We start from the raw sequence: 16,530 nt of genomic DNA, 5'->3' as shown, positions 1-16,530 counted from the left end.
AAAAACTTTAAATAGTGTATAGAGATGAATTTTGGGGACCAAAAAAATAACTAGAGGTTTTCCTGTTTCCCGGGGGGTTTTCAGGAGTGTTAGAGATCTCACTAGTTTAGGGGGGTAGGGGGGTTTTAACCCGCAAAAGCCGAGGGGGAATATAACAGGTGTGTTACGAGTTACAATTATACCTTATGCTCTTGATATCCCTATATGTGGTTAATGAATTAATATCTTTCCACCATGAATACTATTTACGGTTACAAGAAAAATGCTCACCCTTGTCTGTTGTTACCGTGTGCACTGTGAAATGCCAGGTGAAAGGAAGACAAAAAAAAGAAACCCCCTACCCGCTGGAGAGAACGCCCGGCTTGCTGGGTAACGAGGAGTATGTACACCACCATTAACTTATGCAAGCGTCGATGAAAGAGTGAGGAATAAATAAACTTAATGGCCCTGAAGTAGGAACCAAATGCCAGGAATAGTTCACTAAGTGAAACCCCCACGATTTCTGTCCCTGACCATCAATAAGAGTTATCATAGAGTTATCATTCGTTGGTCGGTTCTTATTGAGTTTGGATGTTGTCATCTATTATAAATGTTGAGACATGGTCTGATAACACTCATTAATATTGTGTGGAGTGCTTAAAGTCTCGTTAGGCCTCAATCTTCGAATGTTGTAAAATTTACCACAAATAAGTTAATGTCTGCCTTAGTGATTTTGGTGAGATATCGATGCTTAAGTTCTCTGCATGGTTATTAAACATAAATGTACTTGAAAACCATTGATATGGTTACTATAAATTAATGGTGTAAATACATACATGTACAGCGATTGCGATTGTACATGTCAGAGGGTAGTTTAAAGTTAGAATCCTAGCTTTGGGAGCTAGGGGTAGGGGTTAAAGTCCCCTTTCTCTGAGCAGTAGGGAGGATTTTAACCTCCGACGTTCGGCTTACAAGACCGACGCTCTGGCGCTGAGCTACTAGTGCACGCTTGTTCTAGTATTTTGTTCTCTACTCAACCTGTTACAGGGATGAGGGCAAGGAATAGGAAGAAATACAAGAATGAGGCGACTTGTCCCACAATAATGAAGGGGTGTTCAACGGGCATGCCTCCGATTCATGTAAGGATGATAACGTCTGCGACGAGGAGTCAAAATAGGAATTGTGTGATTGGTCGGAATGTAAAGCTTCGTTGTTTGGAGGTGTGAAGGATTGGAACCACCATCAGAACGAGGATGGAGAGTAGGAGCGCCAGGACCCCTCCTAGTTTATTGGGAATCGATCGGAGGATGGCGTAGGCAAAGAGGAAGTATCATTCGGGTTTGATATGGGGAGGGGTCACTAAGGGGTTGGCGGGGATGAAGTTGTCGGGGTCGCCGAGGAGGTTGGGGGAGAATAATGCTAAGGAGGTAAGTGCAACCAGTAGTGTTGCAAAGCCTAGCAGGTCTTTGTACGAGAAGTAGGGGTGGAATGAAATTTTGTCGGTATCGGAGTTCAACCCTGTGGGGTTGTTTGAGCCGGTTTCGTGGAGGAAGAGGACATGGAGGATAAAGAATGCCGCAATGACGAAGGGGAGGAGGAAGTGGAATGCGAAGAATCGGGTTAGGGTCGCGTTGTCTACGGAGAAGCCGCCCCAGATTCATTGGACGAGTGTATTTCCAACGTAGGGTACTGCGGACAGAAGGTTAGTAATGACTGTAGCTCCTCAGAATGACATTTGTCCTCAGGGGAGGACATAGCCTACAAAGGCAGTGCCCATTAGTAACAGAAGAAGGACTACGCCTGTATTTCAAGTTTCTTTATAGAGGTAAGATCCATAGTAAAGTCCTCGGCCAATGTGAAGGTAGATGCAGATAAAGAAGAAGGATGCACCGTTGGCATGCATGTTTCGGATGAGTCATCCGTAGTTTACGTCTCGGCAGATGTGGGCAACGGAAGTGAAGGCTGTTGCGATGTCTGAGGTGTAGTGTATTGCCAGGAACAGTCCTGTAAGGATTTGGGTGGCCAAGCAAAGTGCAAGGAGGGAGCCGAAGTTTCATCATGCTGAGATATTGGAGGGGGCTGGGAGGTCAATAAGAGAGTCGTTTACAATTTTTAAGAGTGGGTGGGTTTTCCGTAGGGTGGCCATTAATGATTCTTGTAGTTGAATGACAACGGTGGTTTTTCAAGCCATTAGTCTGGGTTCAAATCCCGGCAGGAATAAATGACTTTCATCATATATTTAGTTTTATTTTCTTTCGTTCTTGGGTTGGTAGCGGTCGCTTCTAATCCATCCCCGTATTTTGCTGCTCTAGGGTTAGTCGTGGTGGCGGGGATGGGGTGTGGTGTATTGGTGGGGCATGGGGGTCCTTTCTTGTCGTTAGTATTGTTTTTAATTTACTTAGGTGGGATGTTGGTTGTGTTTGCATATTCGGCAGCACTTGCTGCCGAGCCATACCCTGAAACTTGAGGGAGCCGGCCTGTTGTCACTTATATGGTCGTATACTTGGCTGGGGTAGTATTAGTGTCTGCGTTGTTTTGAGGGGGGTGATATGAGTCTTCTTGGGGGTCGGCAGATGAGTTAGGGGAGTTTTCGATGTTTCGAGGGGACATGGCAGGGGTTGCTCTAATATACTCTGCAGGGGGATGAATGCTGGTTATTAGTGCGTGGGTTCTTCTTTTGACGTTGTTCGTAGTGTTGGAGTTAACTCGTGGGCTCAGTCGTGGTGCACTTCGGGCTGTTTAGTGAACAACTAATAGGACTATTAGCACGAGGGTAAGTAGGAAGAGAGAGAGGTAGGTTTTGATTATACCCCGTTGGACGTTGCTGGCTGTTGAGACCAGGGGAAGGTTGGCAGTGGTAATGGCCTTAGGGCCCACTTTCTCTAGTCAGGTTTGGTCAACCATTTGGCTGGCAATTGCTTGTCCTAGGAGAAGGTTTAGTTTCGGGGTAAAGCGGTGGATGATTGACGGGAAGAAGCCTAGCATATTTGAGAAATGGTGGGCGGTGAGTGTTGGGGTAGGTTTAAATTGTTTGTTCGTTAGGGATGCTAGTTCAAGGGCAGTTAGTGCGCCAATAATTGTAACTGTTAGGGCGGCTAATTTTAGGAGGGGTGGCATGGTTATAATTGGGGTTTTTAAAGGAAGTAGGTTGGAAGTAATTAGGAGGCCGGCAATGATGCTGCCTCATGCTAGTCGCTTGATGGGGTTAATTACTGCGGGGTTGTTCTCGTTAATAGGGGAAAGTGAGTTAAATCGAGGGTGGCCTATCACTACGAAAAAGACAACCCGCATGCTGTAGATAGCTGTGAAAGAGGTTGCTAGGAGGGTTAGGGCTAGGGCTCAGGCGTTTAGATAAGAGGTGTTGAGGGCTTCAATGATAGCATCTTTGGAGAAAAATCCTGCTAGGAAGGGGGTTCCGGTGAGGGCTAGGCTCCCGATAGTAAGGCAGGAGGAGGTGAAGGGGGCCAGGTGGTGCATGCCTCCTATTTTTCGGATGTCTTGCTCGTCGTTTAAACTGTGGATGATTGAGCCAGAACATAAGAACAGCATGGCCTTAAAGAAGGCGTGGGTACAAATGTGAAGGAAAGCCAGTTGTGGTTGGTTGAGGCCAATAGTTACCATTATTAAGCCTAGTTGACTCATGTTAGAGAATGCAACAATTTTTTTGATGTCATTTTGGGTAAGAGCGCAGGTGGCTGTAAATAAGGTCGTAAGGGCACCCAGGCATAGGCAGGTGGTTAAGGCAGTAGGGTTATTTTCTATAAGGGGGCTCATTCGGACTAAGAGGAAGATACCTGCGACGACTATTGTGCTGGAGTGCAGTAGGGCAGAGACCGGTGTAGGACCCTCCATTGCAGAGGGAAGTCACGGGTGAAGGCCAAATTGAGCCGACTTTCCTGTTGCGGCGATGATTAGTCCGAGGAGGGGGAAGGTTAGGTCAAAGTCTTTGGCAGCTGCGAATACTTGTTGCATTTCTCAGGAGTTTAGGTTTGTTGCTATTCATGCCATAGCAAAGATTAGCCCGATGTCTCCAACTCGGTTGTAAAGGACGGCTTGTAGGGCTGCGGTGTTAGCGTCTGCTCGGCCGTACCATCAGCCGATAAGGAGGAATGATATAATCCCAACTCCTTCTCAACCAATAAAGAGTTGGAATATGTTGTTAGCTGTAACTAGAATAATCATGGCGATAAGGAATGTTAGGAGGTATTTAAAGAAGCGGTTCATGTATGGATCCGCGTGCATGTATCAGGATGCAAACTCTAGGATGGACCATGTGACATAAAGGGCGATGGGGGTGAAGACAATTGAATAATGGTCGAATTTAAGGCTGATATTAACGTCGAATGTGAGGGTGTTTATTCAGTTTCAGCTTGTGACGATGGTCTCTAGTCCTTCGTTTAGGTACAAGAAAAGGGGGAGTAGGCTAACAAAAAATGCTAGTTTCACTGCTGTTTTAACTTGGGAAACAGATCAGTCGAGGGTTCGGGGGCTGGGCGAAAGTGTTGTTAGTAGGGGGTAGGCTAGGAGTGTGAAGATAAGGATCAGGCTCGAAGTTATTATAAGGGAAGTAGGGTGCATAGCTGCTACTTGGATTTGCACCAAGAGTCTTTGGTTCCTAAGACCAACGGATGAGCTGTTATCCTTTAGGAGCAGGTCGAGTGAGCCCTGGGGTCCAACCAAGGACAGGAAAATTAGCAGTTTTCGTTGCTGCGAGCCTCTCTCGGTGGACAAGGGGAGTTTAACCCCTATTTTTAGAATCACAATCTAATGTTTTTGTTAAACTATGTCTACAAGCAGTCCAGCCCCAGATTAGCTCTGGCTTAAGGGTGAGTAGCATCAACGGAAGGAGGTGGAGGAGAATAAGTAGGTGTTCTCGAGAGTGGGTTGGCTCAAGGGCAATGAGATGTGGGGGGAGGGGGCCTCGTTGTGTTATTAGGAACATGTATAATGAGTAAGCTGCTGTGATTAGGGTGCCTGCTCCTGTGAGTGCTAAAGTTCATCATGATCAGCTAAATAGGGAGGTAATAATTATTAGTTCTCCTATCAGGTTTGGTAGGGGTGGGAGGGCCAAGTTGGCGAGGCTGGCAATAAATCATCAGGTTGCTATTAACGGGAGGACTATTTGTAGGCCCCGTGCTAGGATTATTGTCCGGCTGTGTGTTCGCTCATAGTTGGTGTTTGCCAGGCAGAAAAGGGCTGAGGATGTCAAGCCGTGGGCAATCATAAGGATGAGTGCTCCGGTAAAGCCTCATGGTGTTTGGATTAGAATTCCTCCTGCGACTAGGCCCATGTGGCTAACTGATGAGTAAGCAATCAGGGATTTTAAGTCTGTCTGACGTAAACAAATTGAGCCCGTTATAATAACGCCTCAGAGTGCGAAGATAATGAAGGGGTAGCTAAGTTTTTCAGTTAGGGGCTCCAGCATAATTATTATTCGCATCATCCCATATCCCCCTAGCTTAAGGAGGACAGCAGCGAGGACTATTGATCCTGCAATGGGGGCTTCTACGTGTGCTTTAGGGAGCCAAAGGTGTACGCCGTAGAGGGGCATTTTCACTAGGAAGGCCAGAAGGCACCCTGCTCACCAGAGTTTATCTGCGTAGCTCACTAGGGGTAGGGGGTTTGAGTACTGCAGGGTTAGAAGCGATAGAGTGCCGGTGTTGTTTTGGAGGAGGAGGAGAGCGACAAGCAAGGGGAGGGAGCCTGCTAGGGTATAAAACAGGAAATAAGTGCCGGCGTTAAGTCGTTCTGTTTGGTTACCTCAGCGGGTGATAATGATTAGTGTTGGGATTAGGGTGGCTTCAAACATAACATAGAACATAATCAGTTCTGTTGCGCCAAAAGCTAGGATGAGGAAGAATTGGAGGGAGGTCAGGAGTGTAATGTACATTCGTTGTCGGTTTACTGGTTCAAGGGCTGTGTGTTTCTGGCTTGCGAGGATTATAAGGGGGAGAAGTCAGCAGGTAAGGACCAGGAGGGGGGTTGAGAGTGCATCTGTAGCCAGGTAAGTGCTGAGACAAGATCAGCCTGTTTCGGAGAGGTTCTTTAGTCAAGTAAGGCTGGCTAAGGCAATAATAAAACTTTGGGCCAGGGTGGTAGGTCAAAGTCACTTTGCAGGCGTTAGCCATGTTGTGGGAATTAATATAAAGGTGGGGATGAGAATTTTTAGCATTGCAGAAGGTTGAGGCTTTGGAGTCGGTCAGTCCCATGTGTTCGGGCAGTTGCAACAAGTAAGGCAAGTCCTGCACTTGCTTCGCAGGCTGAGAAGGCGAGGAGGAGTATAGGGGAGGAGGAGAAGGTGGTGGAGTCCAATTGGAGGGTCCAGAGAGAGAGGGCAATAAAGAGGGAAAGTATCATACCTTCTAGACATAGTAAAGCAGAAAGAAGGTGATAGCGGTGAAATGCTAGGCCTGCAAGCCCTAGTATAAAGGTGGACGAAAAGGCGAAGTGGACAGGGGTCATCAGGCAATTATGGACTTTAACCACAAGTTTTTGAGCCGAAATCAAATGTTTTTCTTAGACTAAAAGCCTATTCGGCTCATTCTAGGCCCCCTTGTATTCATTCGTAAACTAAGCCGAGGGTTAGTAAGGCTAAGACGGCGGAAGCTCAGACGAAGGTTGTTAAGGGGGTATCTAGTTGGTCCCCTCAGGGGAGGGGAAGGAGTAGTGCGATTTCTAGGTCAAATAGGAGAAATAGGATGGCAACTAGGAAGAATCGAAGGGAGAAAGGCAGGCGAGCCGACCCGAGGGGGTCGAACCCGCATTCGTATGGGGAGAGCTTCTCGTGGTCGGGGTTTATTTGCGGTAATCAAAAGGAGACGATGGCTAGGAGTGTGGAGAGAATGAGGGTGATAGCAATAATGGTCGTAATAAGGTTCATTATCTTTCCTTGGATTTGAACCAAGACTAGGTGATTGGAAGTCACGTATACTCCGTTAATATTAGAAAGATTATGACCCTCATCAGTAGATGGAGATGTATAGGAAGAGTCACACAACGTCTACAAAGTGTCAATACCAGGCGGCTGCTTCAAATCCAAAGTGGTGGTCTGATGTAAAGTGATGACGGATTTGGCGAAGAAGGCAAATGGCTAGGAATGTTGAGCCGATAAGGACATGGAGGCCGTGGAATCCAGTAGCTACAAAGAATGTGGCACCATAGACTCCGTCTGCGATTGTAAATGGGGCTTCGTTATACTCTAGGGCTTGAAGGAAGGTGAAGTAAGCCCCCAGTAAGATTGTTAAAGCTAGAGATTGGATTGCTTGCTTTCGTTTAGTCTCTATGATACTGTGGTGAGCTCAGGTGACTGTGACCCCTGAGGCAAGAAGGACGGCCGTATTCAGAAGGGGGACTTCGAATGGGTCTAAAGCAGTGATTCCTGCTGGGGGCCAGTAGCCCCCTAGCTCAGGGGTGGGAGCCAGGCTGGAGTGATAGAAGGCTCAGAAAAATCCAAGGAAGAAAAGGACTTCCGATGTAATGAAAAGGATTATTCCGTATCGAAGGCCTTTTTGAACTGGAGGTGTATGGTGACCTTGGAATGTGCCTTCTCGTACGACGTCTCGTCATCACTGGCATACTGTAAGAGTCAGGAGAATGGTGCCAAGGGTTATAAGAAGCACGGAGTGGAAGTGGAATCAAATTGCTAGGCCTGATGTTATTAGCAGGGCGGCGATGGCACCTGTAAGGGGTCATGGGCTTGGGTCGACTATGTGATAAGGATGTGCTTGATGGGCCATTAAACGTTTTCTTGTAAGTAGAGGCTTAATAGGAGAACGAAGACGTAGGCTTGAATTATTGCTACGGCAACCTCCAGGAGGGTAAGCAGGAAGAGGACAACGGCTGTTAGGACCGCCACAGTGGGTATTAGGGGAAGAAGAACGAATGCCGCTGTGGCAATCAGTTGGATGAGGAGATGTCCTGCTGTTAAATTAGCTGTTAGTCGGACTCCGAGGGCTAGAGGCCGGATGAATAGGCTAATTGTCTCGATGATAATTAGGACGGGGATTAGTAGTGGTGGTGTTCCTTCAGGGAGGAGATGACCTAGGGCGTGGGTTGGCTGGTTACGCATTCCGATAATTACTGTTGCCAGTCAGAGGGGGACGGCTAGGCCCATATTGAGGGATAGTTGCGTAGTAGGGGTAAAAGTGTAGGGGAGGAGGCCTAGCATGTTAAGGGAAATTAAGAAGACCATTAAGGAGGCTAACAGGGCGGCTCATTTATGGCCTCCTGGGTTTAAAGGCAGAAGAAGTTGCTGTGTAAACCGATTAATAAACCATCCCTGGAGGGTTAGTACGCGGTTGTTTAATCATCGGGCTGAAGGGGTCGGGAATAGAACTCAAGGGAGCGTTAAGGCTAATGCCATGAGGGGGATCCCTAAGTAAACTGGGGATATAAATTGATCAAAGAAGCTTATTGCCATGGTCAAGTTCAGGGCGTTGCTTTAGGCTTTTCTGTGCTTTGGGGTGTGGGTTCGTTTGGGAAATTATGGGCCGTTACTTTAGGGGGAATTACGATAAGGAACACCAGTCAGGAGAAAGTCAGGATTGCAAATCAAGGGGCGGGGTTGAGTTGAGGCATGTCGCTAAGGGTGGTTGGTAGTCACCAATTTTTAGCTTAAAAGGCTAACGCTGTGTACCTAATTAGCTTCTTAGCGAAGCGTCTTCAACTATTAGTGATGTTCAGTTTTCAAAGTGTTCCAGAGGGACGGCTTCAATTACAATAGGCATAAAGCTGTGGTTGGCTCCACAAATTTCAGAGCACTGTCCGTAGAAGACTCCGGGTCGGTTGACAATAAAGGTAGTTTGGTTTAGTCGACCTGGTACTGCGTCAACTTTGATACCAAGGGCTGGGACAGCTCAGGAATGAAGCACGTCTTCAGCAGAAATGAGCACTCGGATGGGTGAGTCAACGGGGATTACTATTCGATGGTCTGCTTCTAAAAGGCGGAATTGGCCAGGCGTAAGGTCTTGTGTGGGGATTATGTATGAGTCAAACCCTAGGTCTTCGTAGTCTGTGTATTCATAGCTTCAATATCATTGATGGCCCATAGCTTTAATTGTGAGGTGGGGGTCATTAATCTCATCTATAAGGTAGAGAATACGTAAGGAGGGGAGGGCGATTAGGATAAGGATAATTGCTGGGAGAACTGTCCAGATAATTTCAATTTCCTGGGAGTCAAGGATGAGTTTGTCCGTAAATTTAGCGGTTACTATCGCCACAATAATGTAAAGTACTAGTGTGCTAATTAAGAAGACAATTATTAAAGCATGATCGTGGAAATGTAGAAGTTCTTCTATCAAAGGTGAAGCTGCGTCTTGAAATCCTAGTTGGGAGGGATGTGCCATTATGGTTTCAAGACGCGCGAGAGTTTAACTCGCAATTTTGCCTTGACAAGGCATCGTAATGGCATTTTACTAGCGTCTTAGTAAAGAAAGTGGCAGAGCGGTTATGTGGTTGGCTTGAAACCAACTGATGGGGGTTCAACTCCTCCCTTTCTCGTTAGTTTAATCGGACTTGAACAAAAGCCGGCTCTTCGAATGTGTGGTAAGGCGGCGGGCAGCCGTGGAGTCATTCGACGTTTGTTGCGGTTAATTCTACCGAAAGAACTTCACGTTTTGCGGTAAATGCTTCTCAGATAATGAAAAGGAACATGATTACTGCTACGAGGGAGACTAGAGAGCCAATTGAGGAGACTGTGTTTCAGAGGGCGTAGGCGTCAGGGTAGTCCGAGTACCGTCGAGGTATTCCGGCCAGGCCTAGGAAGTGCTGGGGGAAGAAAGTAAGGTTTACACCTGCGAACATAACCCCGAAGTGGATTTTTGTTCATGTGTCGTGGAGGGTGTAGCCTGTAAATAGAGGGAATCAGTGAACGAAGCCGGCAACAATGGCGAACACGGCTCCTATAGATAGGACGTAGTGGAAATGGGCTACTACGTAGTAGGTATCGTGAAGGACGATATCTAAAGAGGAGTTGGCTAGGACGATTCCTGTTAGTCCTCCGACTGTAAATAGGAAAATGAAACCGAGGGCTCAAAGGAGAGGGGTCTCTCATTTGATGCTGCCACCGTGGAGAGTTGCAAGTCAGCTGAAGACTTTAACGCCGGTGGGAATGGCGATAATCATGGTTGCGGATGTGAAGTATGCACGCGTGTCAACGTCTATCCCGACTGTGAACATGTGGTGGGCTCATACAATAAAGCCTAGTAGTCCGATGGCAACTATAGCTCATACTATGCCCATGTAGCCGAAAGGTTCTTTTTTACCAGAGTAGTAGGCAACGATGTGAGAAATTATTCCGAACCCGGGGAGAATTAAAATGTAAACTTCAGGGTGGCCAAAGAATCAAAACAGGTGTTGGTAAAGGATGGGATCCCCTCCTCCAGCTGGGTCAAAGAAGGCAGTGTTTAAGTTTCGGTCTGTAAGAAGCATTGTAATACCGGCGGCTAGGACTGGAAGTGATAGGAGTAGGAGTACAGCCGTGATAAGGACAGCTCAGACAAACAGGGGAATTTGGTACATGGAAACGGCGTGGGGTTTCATATTGACGATGGTTGTGATGAAGTTAATAGCTCCTAGAATTGAGGAGATCCCAGCTAAGTGAAGGGAGAAAATTGTTAAGTCTACGGATGCTCCTGCGTGGGCGAGGTTGCCGGCCAGAGGCGGGTAAACTGTCCAACCTGTCCCGGCTCCGGCTTCAACACCCGAAGAGGCTAGGAGTAGAAGGAATGAAGGAGGGAGGAGTCAGAAGCTCATATTATTCATTCGAGGGAATGCTATATCGGGAGCTCCGATCATTAAAGGGATGAGTCAGTTCCCAAATCCTCCAATCATAATTGGCATTACTATAAAGAAAATTATTACAAACGCGTGTGCTGTAACGATTACGTTGTAAATTTGATCGTCTCCCAGGAGAGCCCCGGGTTGGCTTAGTTCTGCTCGGATGAGTAAACTTAAGGCTGTACCGACCATGCCGGCTCAGGCACCAAATACTAGATAAAGGGTGCCAATGTCTTTGTGATTAGTCGAGAAAAATCAGCGTGTGATTGCCACAGGTAGGATGGCTGAGTTTTAAGCGGTGGATTGTAGCCCCATAGACAGAGGTTTGATTCCTCTTCTTACCAAGTCCCGAGGTGTTTTCATGCCGGATTGCAAACCCGGAGGAGCAGGTTAGACGCCTGCCGGGACTTTCCCGCCTGTTTGGCGTTAGGCCAGGCGGGAAAGTAGATGGATGCTCGCTGGTTTGAGCGTTTAGCTGTTAACTAAAACTTGGTAGGATCGAGGCCTACCCATCTAGAGAGGCCTTAGCTTAATAAAAGTACCTGTGTTGCATACAGGAGATGTGGGTTAGTTTCCCGCAGGTCTTATCAGGGACTGGGAGATTTTCACTCCCGCTTAGGGCTTTGAAGGCTCTTGGTCTTGTGCTATCCTAAGTCCCTTAGGGGGCAAAGAGGGCTATTGCGGCGGGGGCAAGGGGAAGGGTAAGAATGGCTGTCGCAGTCGAAACTGCTAAGGGCAGAGTAAGTTGAGGGGAGTGGAAGCGTCAGGGGGCTGAACCAGCGAGGTTATTAGGGAACATGGTCAAGGTTATTGCGTATGAAAGTCGGAGGTAAAAGTAGAGGCTAAGGAGGGCTGTGAGAGCAGCGAAGGTGGCTAAGAGGGGAAGGCCTTGCTTGGTTAGTTCTTGGAGGATAAGCCATTTTGGCAGAAATCCTGTGAGGGGTGGGAGGCCGCCTAAAGATAGTAGAATAAGAGGGGCGAGGGAGGTGAGGATCGGGGTTTTGGCTCAGGAAATAGCCAGTGAATTGACCGTTGTGGCTTTGTTTAGTTTGAATACAAGGAAGGCCGAGAATGTTATAACAAAATATGTAAGTAGGGTGAGTAGGGTAAGGGAGGGGGCAAACTGAAGTACCAATGTTATTCACCCTAGGTGGGCGATCGAGGAGTATGCTAGGATTTTGCGGAGTTGTGTTTGGTTTAGGCCCCCTCAGCCTCCAACAAGTGTTGAAGCAAGACCTAAAGTAATGAGGATCGTCGAGTTATTAGGGTGGATTTGAAGGAACAGGGCAAACGGTGCAAGTTTCTGTCAAGTGGATAAGATTAGGCCAGTGGTCAGATCTAATCCTTGGAGAACCTCCGGCATTCATGAGTGTATAGGTGCTAGTCCAATTTTAAGGGCTAATGCTAGCGTAATCATTGTGGTGGGGAGGGGGTGCGATATTTGTTGAATGTCCCATTCTCCTGTTAGTCAGGCATTAGTAGTGCTGGCGAAGAGTAGTATTGCGGCTGCCGTTGCTTGGGTTAGGAAGTACTTAGTGGTTGCTTCGACTGCCCGGGGGTGGTGGTGCTGGGCTATGAGCGGAATAATAGCTAGCGTGTTGATTTCAAGACCTATTCAGGCGAGGAGCCAGTGTGAGCTCGCGAATGTAATCGTAGTTCCTAGGCCAAGGCCAAATAGTAGGAGGGCCATAATGTACGGGTTCATTAACAGGGGAAGGACTCTAACCTACATGTTTGGGGCATGGGCCCAAGAGCTTACTTGGCTGACACTGTTAGGAAGTGGTGTAGAGGAAGCACTAAGAGTTTTGATCTCTTCAGGTGGGGTTCAAGTCCCCTCTTTCTAAGGAGTTGGGGGGATTTTAACCCCCATGGTTCACTCTATCAAAGTGGCCCTTTAATTCAGGCACAGCTCCAGTGTTACAGCTGAGGGGGCAGCCCAGCGAATGCGATGGGCAGTGCGAGGTGTCAGATGACGAGGGCTAACGTCAGGGGTAAAAAGTTTTTTCAGATGAGGTGCATGAGCTGGTCATATCGGAAGCGGGGGTAGGAAGCTCGGACTCAAAGGAATAGAATGGAGAGGAGGGCCGCTTTTGTTATAAGGTTAATGGCTGTTAATTCTGGGAATGTTGGTATGTGGGAGGCTCCAAGGAAAAGTGTTGCAGAGAGGGTATTTATGAGTAGAATATTGGCGTACTCGGCTAGGAAGAACAGTGCGAAGGGGCCTCCTGCGTACTCTACGTTGAACCCTGAGACTAGCTCAGATTCTCCTTCGGTCAAGTCGAAAGGGGCTCGATTTGTTTCTGCTAGCGTTGAGATGTATCATATAGCGGCTAGGGGTCAGGCGGGTAGGACTAATCAAATACTTTCTTGGGCAGTGTTAAAGGTCTGAAGGGTGAAACCCCCAGTGAAGATGATAATATTAAGGAGAATGAGGCCCAGGCTGACTTCATATGAAATAGTTTGGGCAACGGCTCGGAGGGCTCCGACCAGGGCGTATTTTGAATTTGATGCTCAGCCCGAGCCTAAAATTGAGTAGACTGCAAGGCTGGAAAGCGCTAGGATAAAGAGAATTCCTAGGTTTAGATCAGTAACAGGGTAAGGAAGGGGTATAGGGGCTCAAAGGGTCAAGGCCAGGGTAAGTGCCAGTATGGGGGCTAATAAGAAGAGAACAGGTGAGGAAGTGGAGGGGCGTACCGGCTCTTTAATGAATAGCTTTACTCCGTCGGCGATGGGTTGAAGGAGCCCGTAGGGCCCCACGATGTTAGGACCTTTTCGTAGTTGCATGTAACCAAGCACTTTCCGTTCAATCAAGGTTAGGAAAGCGACGGCAAGCAGGACGGGGACGATAAAGGCCAGGGGGTTGACTACATGGGTAATAAGTCCGGATATCATAGTTAGAGAGAGGAGTTGAACCTCTGTTTAAAGGGCTTAGGTCTTTCGCAATTTACCGGGCTCTGCCACACTAACATGCCATTCTCTTGGGCAGTTAGGGTATGCCCTTTTGCCTAGTTTAGATGTCTTCATTAGGTAAGGGGGAGGCGTGCCTGGGGCATGGGCCTCTTCTTTTCGGTCCTTTCGTACTAGAAAAGATCATAACATAGATAGAAACTGACCTGGATTACTCCGGTCTGAACTCAGATCACGTAGGACTTTAATCGTTGAACAAACGAACCCTTAATAGCGGCTACACCATTAGGATGTCCTGATCCAACATCGAGGTCGTAAACCCCCTTGTCGATATGGGCTCTAAAAGGGGATTGCGCTGTTATCCCTAGGGTAACTTGGTCCGCTGATCGGCGTTGCCGGATCACTTATGGTCAGAAATTCTGTTAATTAGAGCTGTAGCTCTTAGTTGTGGGAGGAGGGGGAAGAGAAAGAAAGGGGTGGTCCTCCCATTCCGCACGGGGGATGTTTGTTTCCCCATGGTCGCCCCAACCGAAGACATCAGGACAGGGGGCCACTAAGTTCAATCTTTTATCCAAGGGTCCTTAACATGGTCTGCCTTCGTGTCTAAAGCTCCATAGGGTCTTCTCGTCTTATGGGCTCATCCCCGCTTCTGCACGGGGAGATCAATTTCATTGACCTGAAAGAGGAGACAGTCAAGCCCTCGTGGTGCCATTCATACAGGTCTCCATTTAAAAGACAAGTGATTACGCTACCTTTGCACGGTCAAAATACCGCGGCCGTTGAACTAAAGTGTCACTGGGCAGGCGGGACCTCTTATTCTTGAGTTTTGCAAGAGGCGATGTTTTTGGTAAACAGGCGAGGCTTCATGTGTTTGCCGAGTTCCTTCTCTTTCTTTTAGTCTTTCCCTCTGAGCACACCAGTGTGGGGTCAACGGTTATGTTTTGGACGGTTTTCTAGGTCATTCTCACGTTTGTCCAATACCTTCTTTGATTTGGGCCGTTAATTTTCGGTGGAGGGTCCGTTCCGATTTACACGCGTGCAGGGAGAGGGGTTGTGGCCCCTCTTATTACTCATTTTAGCATGGTCGCCCCCATGTTTGCATGGGGCGGCCTGGTAGAATTAGGGGGCTAAGATTAGGTTATCAGGATATATGGCGAGGATTATGTTCGAGCTTTAACGCTTTCTGTAGGGATGGCTGCTTTTAGGCCCACCAAAACATTCTTGCCTTAAAAATTATGATCTTTACCCTCCTGGAAAAGTTGTATCTTGGTTCAAAGGGGCTGTCCCCCCTTTGACTAACTCTCGCGGTTTCTTTAGGAATCATTGGGAAATAGGATAAGCATGAAGAGAGAAGCCGGGAGGCTGAACTTTTATCCAGTTCCCAGGCAACCAGCTATAACTAGGTTCGATAGGTCTGTCACCCCTACTCGAAGCTCTTCCCACTCTTTTGCCACAGAGACGGGTTTGCCCTATTGTCAGGCTGTCTTGGAGTAGCTCACCTAGTTTCGGGGTGTCAAACTAAAGTTCTCTTTGCTTGATGCTGCTGGCTAAATCATGATGCAAAAGGTACGAGAGGTCATCTCTGCTTTATTTGGCTTTACTGGTCTGTTTCATCTCTTTTTCAGCGTTCCCTTGCGGTACTTTATCTATGGCGCCACTAGTTCCTTTTCTGTCGCCCATACTAAGGAGGAAAAATGGTTTGTTTTGTTTTATGTTGTGCTTTTGGGGTTATTTATGATTATTTGTTGTAGTTGAGAGGTGGGGCTAGCTAATAGGCGTCAGGGCGGCTCGATTTGCACGGGCGACTTCTCGGTGTAAGGGAGATGCTTTACTGTCTTAGCTACACCCTGATTTTACCAAGCGCACCTTCCGGTACGCTTACCATGTTACGACTTTCCTCTCCTTTGCAGTTGTAGGGCTTTAGTTAAAGGTGGTCCGGGGAGCTCGGGGAGGGTGACGGGCGGTGTGTGCGCGCTTTAGAGCCGGTTTCAGCAAGACACTCTGCTTCTTGCTTACTGCTAAATCCTCCTTCAGCTGTGTATTTCAACACATCATTCGTATTCGCTAGTTGCTAGCGAATGTAGCCCATTTCTTCCCCTCTCATGCACTACACCTCGACCTGACGTATTGGGCTGTGCCAATTGTGCTTACTATTCGTCCTTCACAGGGTAAGCTGACGACGGTGGTATATAGGCGGGAAAAACAAGGGAGGGTGAGGTTAAACGGGGGTTATCGGTTCTAGAACAGGCTCCTCTAGGTGGATGTTAAGCACCGCCAAGTCCTTTGGGTTTTAAACTGGTGTTCGTAATACCCAGGCGGATGTTTGGTGTAATAAACAATCAATGTTCAGGGCTAAGCATAGTGGGGTATCTAATCCCAGTTTGTTTCTTAGCTTTCGTGGGTTCAGGAGGGATAAAGCCACTTTCGTGGTTGGGCTTCATACCTTCGAAGACGTATAACAGTTCTGAAGGCGTTCGGCTTTAGTTTTGCGTTTTCCTTAACCACTCTTTACGCCGCTGTCTGTCAACTTAGGCCTCTCGTATAACCGCGGTGGCTGGCACGAGTTTTACCGGCCTTCTTAGCTTTAACTAAGTCAAGTTTTCACTTATAGCTTAATGTTTATCACTGCTGGATTCCCTTGAGGGTGTGGCTAAGCAAGGTGTCGTGGGCTGAGTTTGGGCGTGCCTGATACCAGCTCCTCATTCCCAAGCAGGGAATTGTGGGCATTCTCACGGGTGGGCGGATACTTGCATGTGTAAATCTAGCTAGAGCTGACAGTAAAGTCAGGACCAAACCTTTGTGCTTGCGGGTCTTTTTAAGGGCCATCTTAGGAGCTTCAGTCCTATACTTTATTTAAGCTACGGAAGC

At 47.7% G+C, this 16,530-nt stretch overlaps 13 protein-coding genes and 24 non-coding genes across 37 annotated transcripts, besides 1 other annotated feature; 9 read left to right on the top strand and 28 right to left on the bottom strand. All coding sequences in view use genetic code 2, as the record gives it.

The window, feature by feature from the left end:
• Positions 1–842: a D loop.
• On the top strand, positions 843–913 carry KEH34_t22. The gene has a single exon. It is a non-coding gene; the product is annotated as a tRNA-Pro (tRNA).
• On the bottom strand, positions 913–984 carry KEH34_t21. Its single transcript has one exon. It is a non-coding gene; the product is annotated as a tRNA-Thr (tRNA).
• CYTB (cytochrome b) lies at positions 985–2,125 on the bottom strand. The gene has a single exon. A coding segment is annotated over exon 1 (1,141 nt).
• A 5-nt stretch (positions 2,126–2,130) lies between these two features.
• Positions 2,131–2,199, top strand: KEH34_t20. Its single transcript has one exon. It is a non-coding gene; the product is annotated as a tRNA-Glu (tRNA).
• A 1-nt stretch (position 2,200) lies between these two features.
• ND6 (NADH dehydrogenase subunit 6) lies at positions 2,201–2,722 on the top strand. Its single transcript has one exon. It carries the CDS (start codon positions 2,201–2,203, stop codon positions 2,720–2,722), a length of 522 nt encoding a protein of 173 aa, YP_005255200.1.
• Positions 2,719–4,557, bottom strand: ND5 (NADH dehydrogenase subunit 5). The gene has a single exon. The coding sequence runs from the start codon at positions 4,555–4,557 to the stop codon at positions 2,719–2,721; it is 1,839 nt and encodes a 612-aa protein (YP_005255199.1).
• Positions 4,558–4,630, bottom strand: KEH34_t19. The gene has a single exon. It is a non-coding gene; the product is annotated as a tRNA-Leu (tRNA).
• Positions 4,631–4,634: 4 nt separating this feature from the next.
• KEH34_t18 lies at positions 4,635–4,701 on the bottom strand. Its single transcript has one exon. It is a non-coding gene; the product is annotated as a tRNA-Ser (tRNA).
• KEH34_t17 lies at positions 4,702–4,770 on the bottom strand. The gene has a single exon. It is a non-coding gene; the product is annotated as a tRNA-His (tRNA).
• Positions 4,771–6,151, bottom strand: ND4 (NADH dehydrogenase subunit 4). The gene has a single exon. A coding segment is annotated over exon 1 (1,381 nt).
• Positions 6,145–6,441, bottom strand: ND4L (NADH dehydrogenase subunit 4L). The gene has a single exon. It carries the CDS (start codon positions 6,439–6,441, stop codon positions 6,145–6,147), a length of 297 nt encoding a protein of 98 aa, YP_005255197.1.
• Positions 6,442–6,510, bottom strand: KEH34_t16. The gene has a single exon. It is a non-coding gene; the product is annotated as a tRNA-Arg (tRNA).
• Positions 6,511–6,859, bottom strand: ND3 (NADH dehydrogenase subunit 3). Its single transcript has one exon. A coding segment is annotated over exon 1 (349 nt).
• On the bottom strand, positions 6,860–6,930 carry KEH34_t15. The gene has a single exon. It is a non-coding gene; the product is annotated as a tRNA-Gly (tRNA).
• COX3 (cytochrome c oxidase subunit III) lies at positions 6,931–7,715 on the bottom strand. Its single transcript has one exon. A coding segment is annotated over exon 1 (785 nt).
• On the bottom strand, positions 7,715–8,398 carry ATP6 (ATP synthase F0 subunit 6). Its single transcript has one exon. The coding sequence runs from the start codon at positions 8,396–8,398 to the stop codon at positions 7,715–7,717; it is 684 nt and encodes a 227-aa protein (YP_005255194.1).
• Positions 8,389–8,556, bottom strand: ATP8 (ATP synthase F0 subunit 8). The gene has a single exon. It carries the CDS (start codon positions 8,554–8,556, stop codon positions 8,389–8,391), a length of 168 nt encoding a protein of 55 aa, YP_005255193.1.
• Position 8,557: 1 nt separating this feature from the next.
• On the bottom strand, positions 8,558–8,632 carry KEH34_t14. The gene has a single exon. It is a non-coding gene; the product is annotated as a tRNA-Lys (tRNA).
• Positions 8,633–9,323, bottom strand: COX2 (cytochrome c oxidase subunit II). The gene has a single exon. A coding segment is annotated over exon 1 (691 nt).
• Positions 9,324–9,331: 8 nt separating this feature from the next.
• KEH34_t13 lies at positions 9,332–9,402 on the bottom strand. Its single transcript has one exon. It is a non-coding gene; the product is annotated as a tRNA-Asp (tRNA).
• Positions 9,403–9,406: 4 nt separating this feature from the next.
• On the top strand, positions 9,407–9,477 carry KEH34_t12. The gene has a single exon. It is a non-coding gene; the product is annotated as a tRNA-Ser (tRNA).
• COX1 (cytochrome c oxidase subunit I) lies at positions 9,478–11,028 on the bottom strand. Its single transcript has one exon. It carries the CDS (start codon positions 11,026–11,028, stop codon positions 9,478–9,480), a length of 1,551 nt encoding a protein of 516 aa, YP_005255191.1.
• Position 11,029: 1 nt separating this feature from the next.
• KEH34_t11 lies at positions 11,030–11,099 on the top strand. The gene has a single exon. It is a non-coding gene; the product is annotated as a tRNA-Tyr (tRNA).
• Positions 11,100–11,165, top strand: KEH34_t10. The gene has a single exon. It is a non-coding gene; the product is annotated as a tRNA-Cys (tRNA).
• A 34-nt stretch (positions 11,166–11,199) lies between these two features.
• Positions 11,200–11,272, top strand: KEH34_t09. The gene has a single exon. It is a non-coding gene; the product is annotated as a tRNA-Asn (tRNA).
• A 1-nt stretch (position 11,273) lies between these two features.
• Positions 11,274–11,342, top strand: KEH34_t08. Its single transcript has one exon. It is a non-coding gene; the product is annotated as a tRNA-Ala (tRNA).
• Position 11,343: 1 nt separating this feature from the next.
• KEH34_t07 lies at positions 11,344–11,414 on the bottom strand. Its single transcript has one exon. It is a non-coding gene; the product is annotated as a tRNA-Trp (tRNA).
• ND2 (NADH dehydrogenase subunit 2) lies at positions 11,415–12,460 on the bottom strand. Its single transcript has one exon. A coding segment is annotated over exon 1 (1,046 nt).
• Positions 12,461–12,529, bottom strand: KEH34_t06. Its single transcript has one exon. It is a non-coding gene; the product is annotated as a tRNA-Met (tRNA).
• Positions 12,529–12,599, top strand: KEH34_t05. Its single transcript has one exon. It is a non-coding gene; the product is annotated as a tRNA-Gln (tRNA).
• Positions 12,599–12,668, bottom strand: KEH34_t04. The gene has a single exon. It is a non-coding gene; the product is annotated as a tRNA-Ile (tRNA).
• A 4-nt stretch (positions 12,669–12,672) lies between these two features.
• Positions 12,673–13,647, bottom strand: ND1 (NADH dehydrogenase subunit 1). The gene has a single exon. The coding sequence runs from the start codon at positions 13,645–13,647 to the stop codon at positions 12,673–12,675; it is 975 nt and encodes a 324-aa protein (YP_005255189.1).
• KEH34_t03 lies at positions 13,648–13,722 on the bottom strand. The gene has a single exon. It is a non-coding gene; the product is annotated as a tRNA-Leu (tRNA).
• Positions 13,723–15,440, bottom strand: KEH34_r01. The gene has a single exon. It is a non-coding gene; the product is annotated as a 16S ribosomal RNA (ribosomal RNA).
• KEH34_t02 lies at positions 15,441–15,512 on the bottom strand. The gene has a single exon. It is a non-coding gene; the product is annotated as a tRNA-Val (tRNA).
• KEH34_r02 lies at positions 15,513–16,462 on the bottom strand. The gene has a single exon. It is a non-coding gene; the product is annotated as a 12S ribosomal RNA (ribosomal RNA).
• KEH34_t01 lies at positions 16,463–16,530 on the bottom strand. Its single transcript has one exon. It is a non-coding gene; the product is annotated as a tRNA-Phe (tRNA).

This window comes from Seriola dumerili, mitochondrion, assembly GCF_002260705.1.
Source record: "Seriola dumerili mitochondrion, complete genome".
NCBI lineage: Eukaryota > Metazoa > Chordata > Actinopteri > Carangiformes > Carangidae > Seriola > Seriola dumerili.
This window is presented reverse-complemented; position numbering and strand designations above follow the sequence as displayed.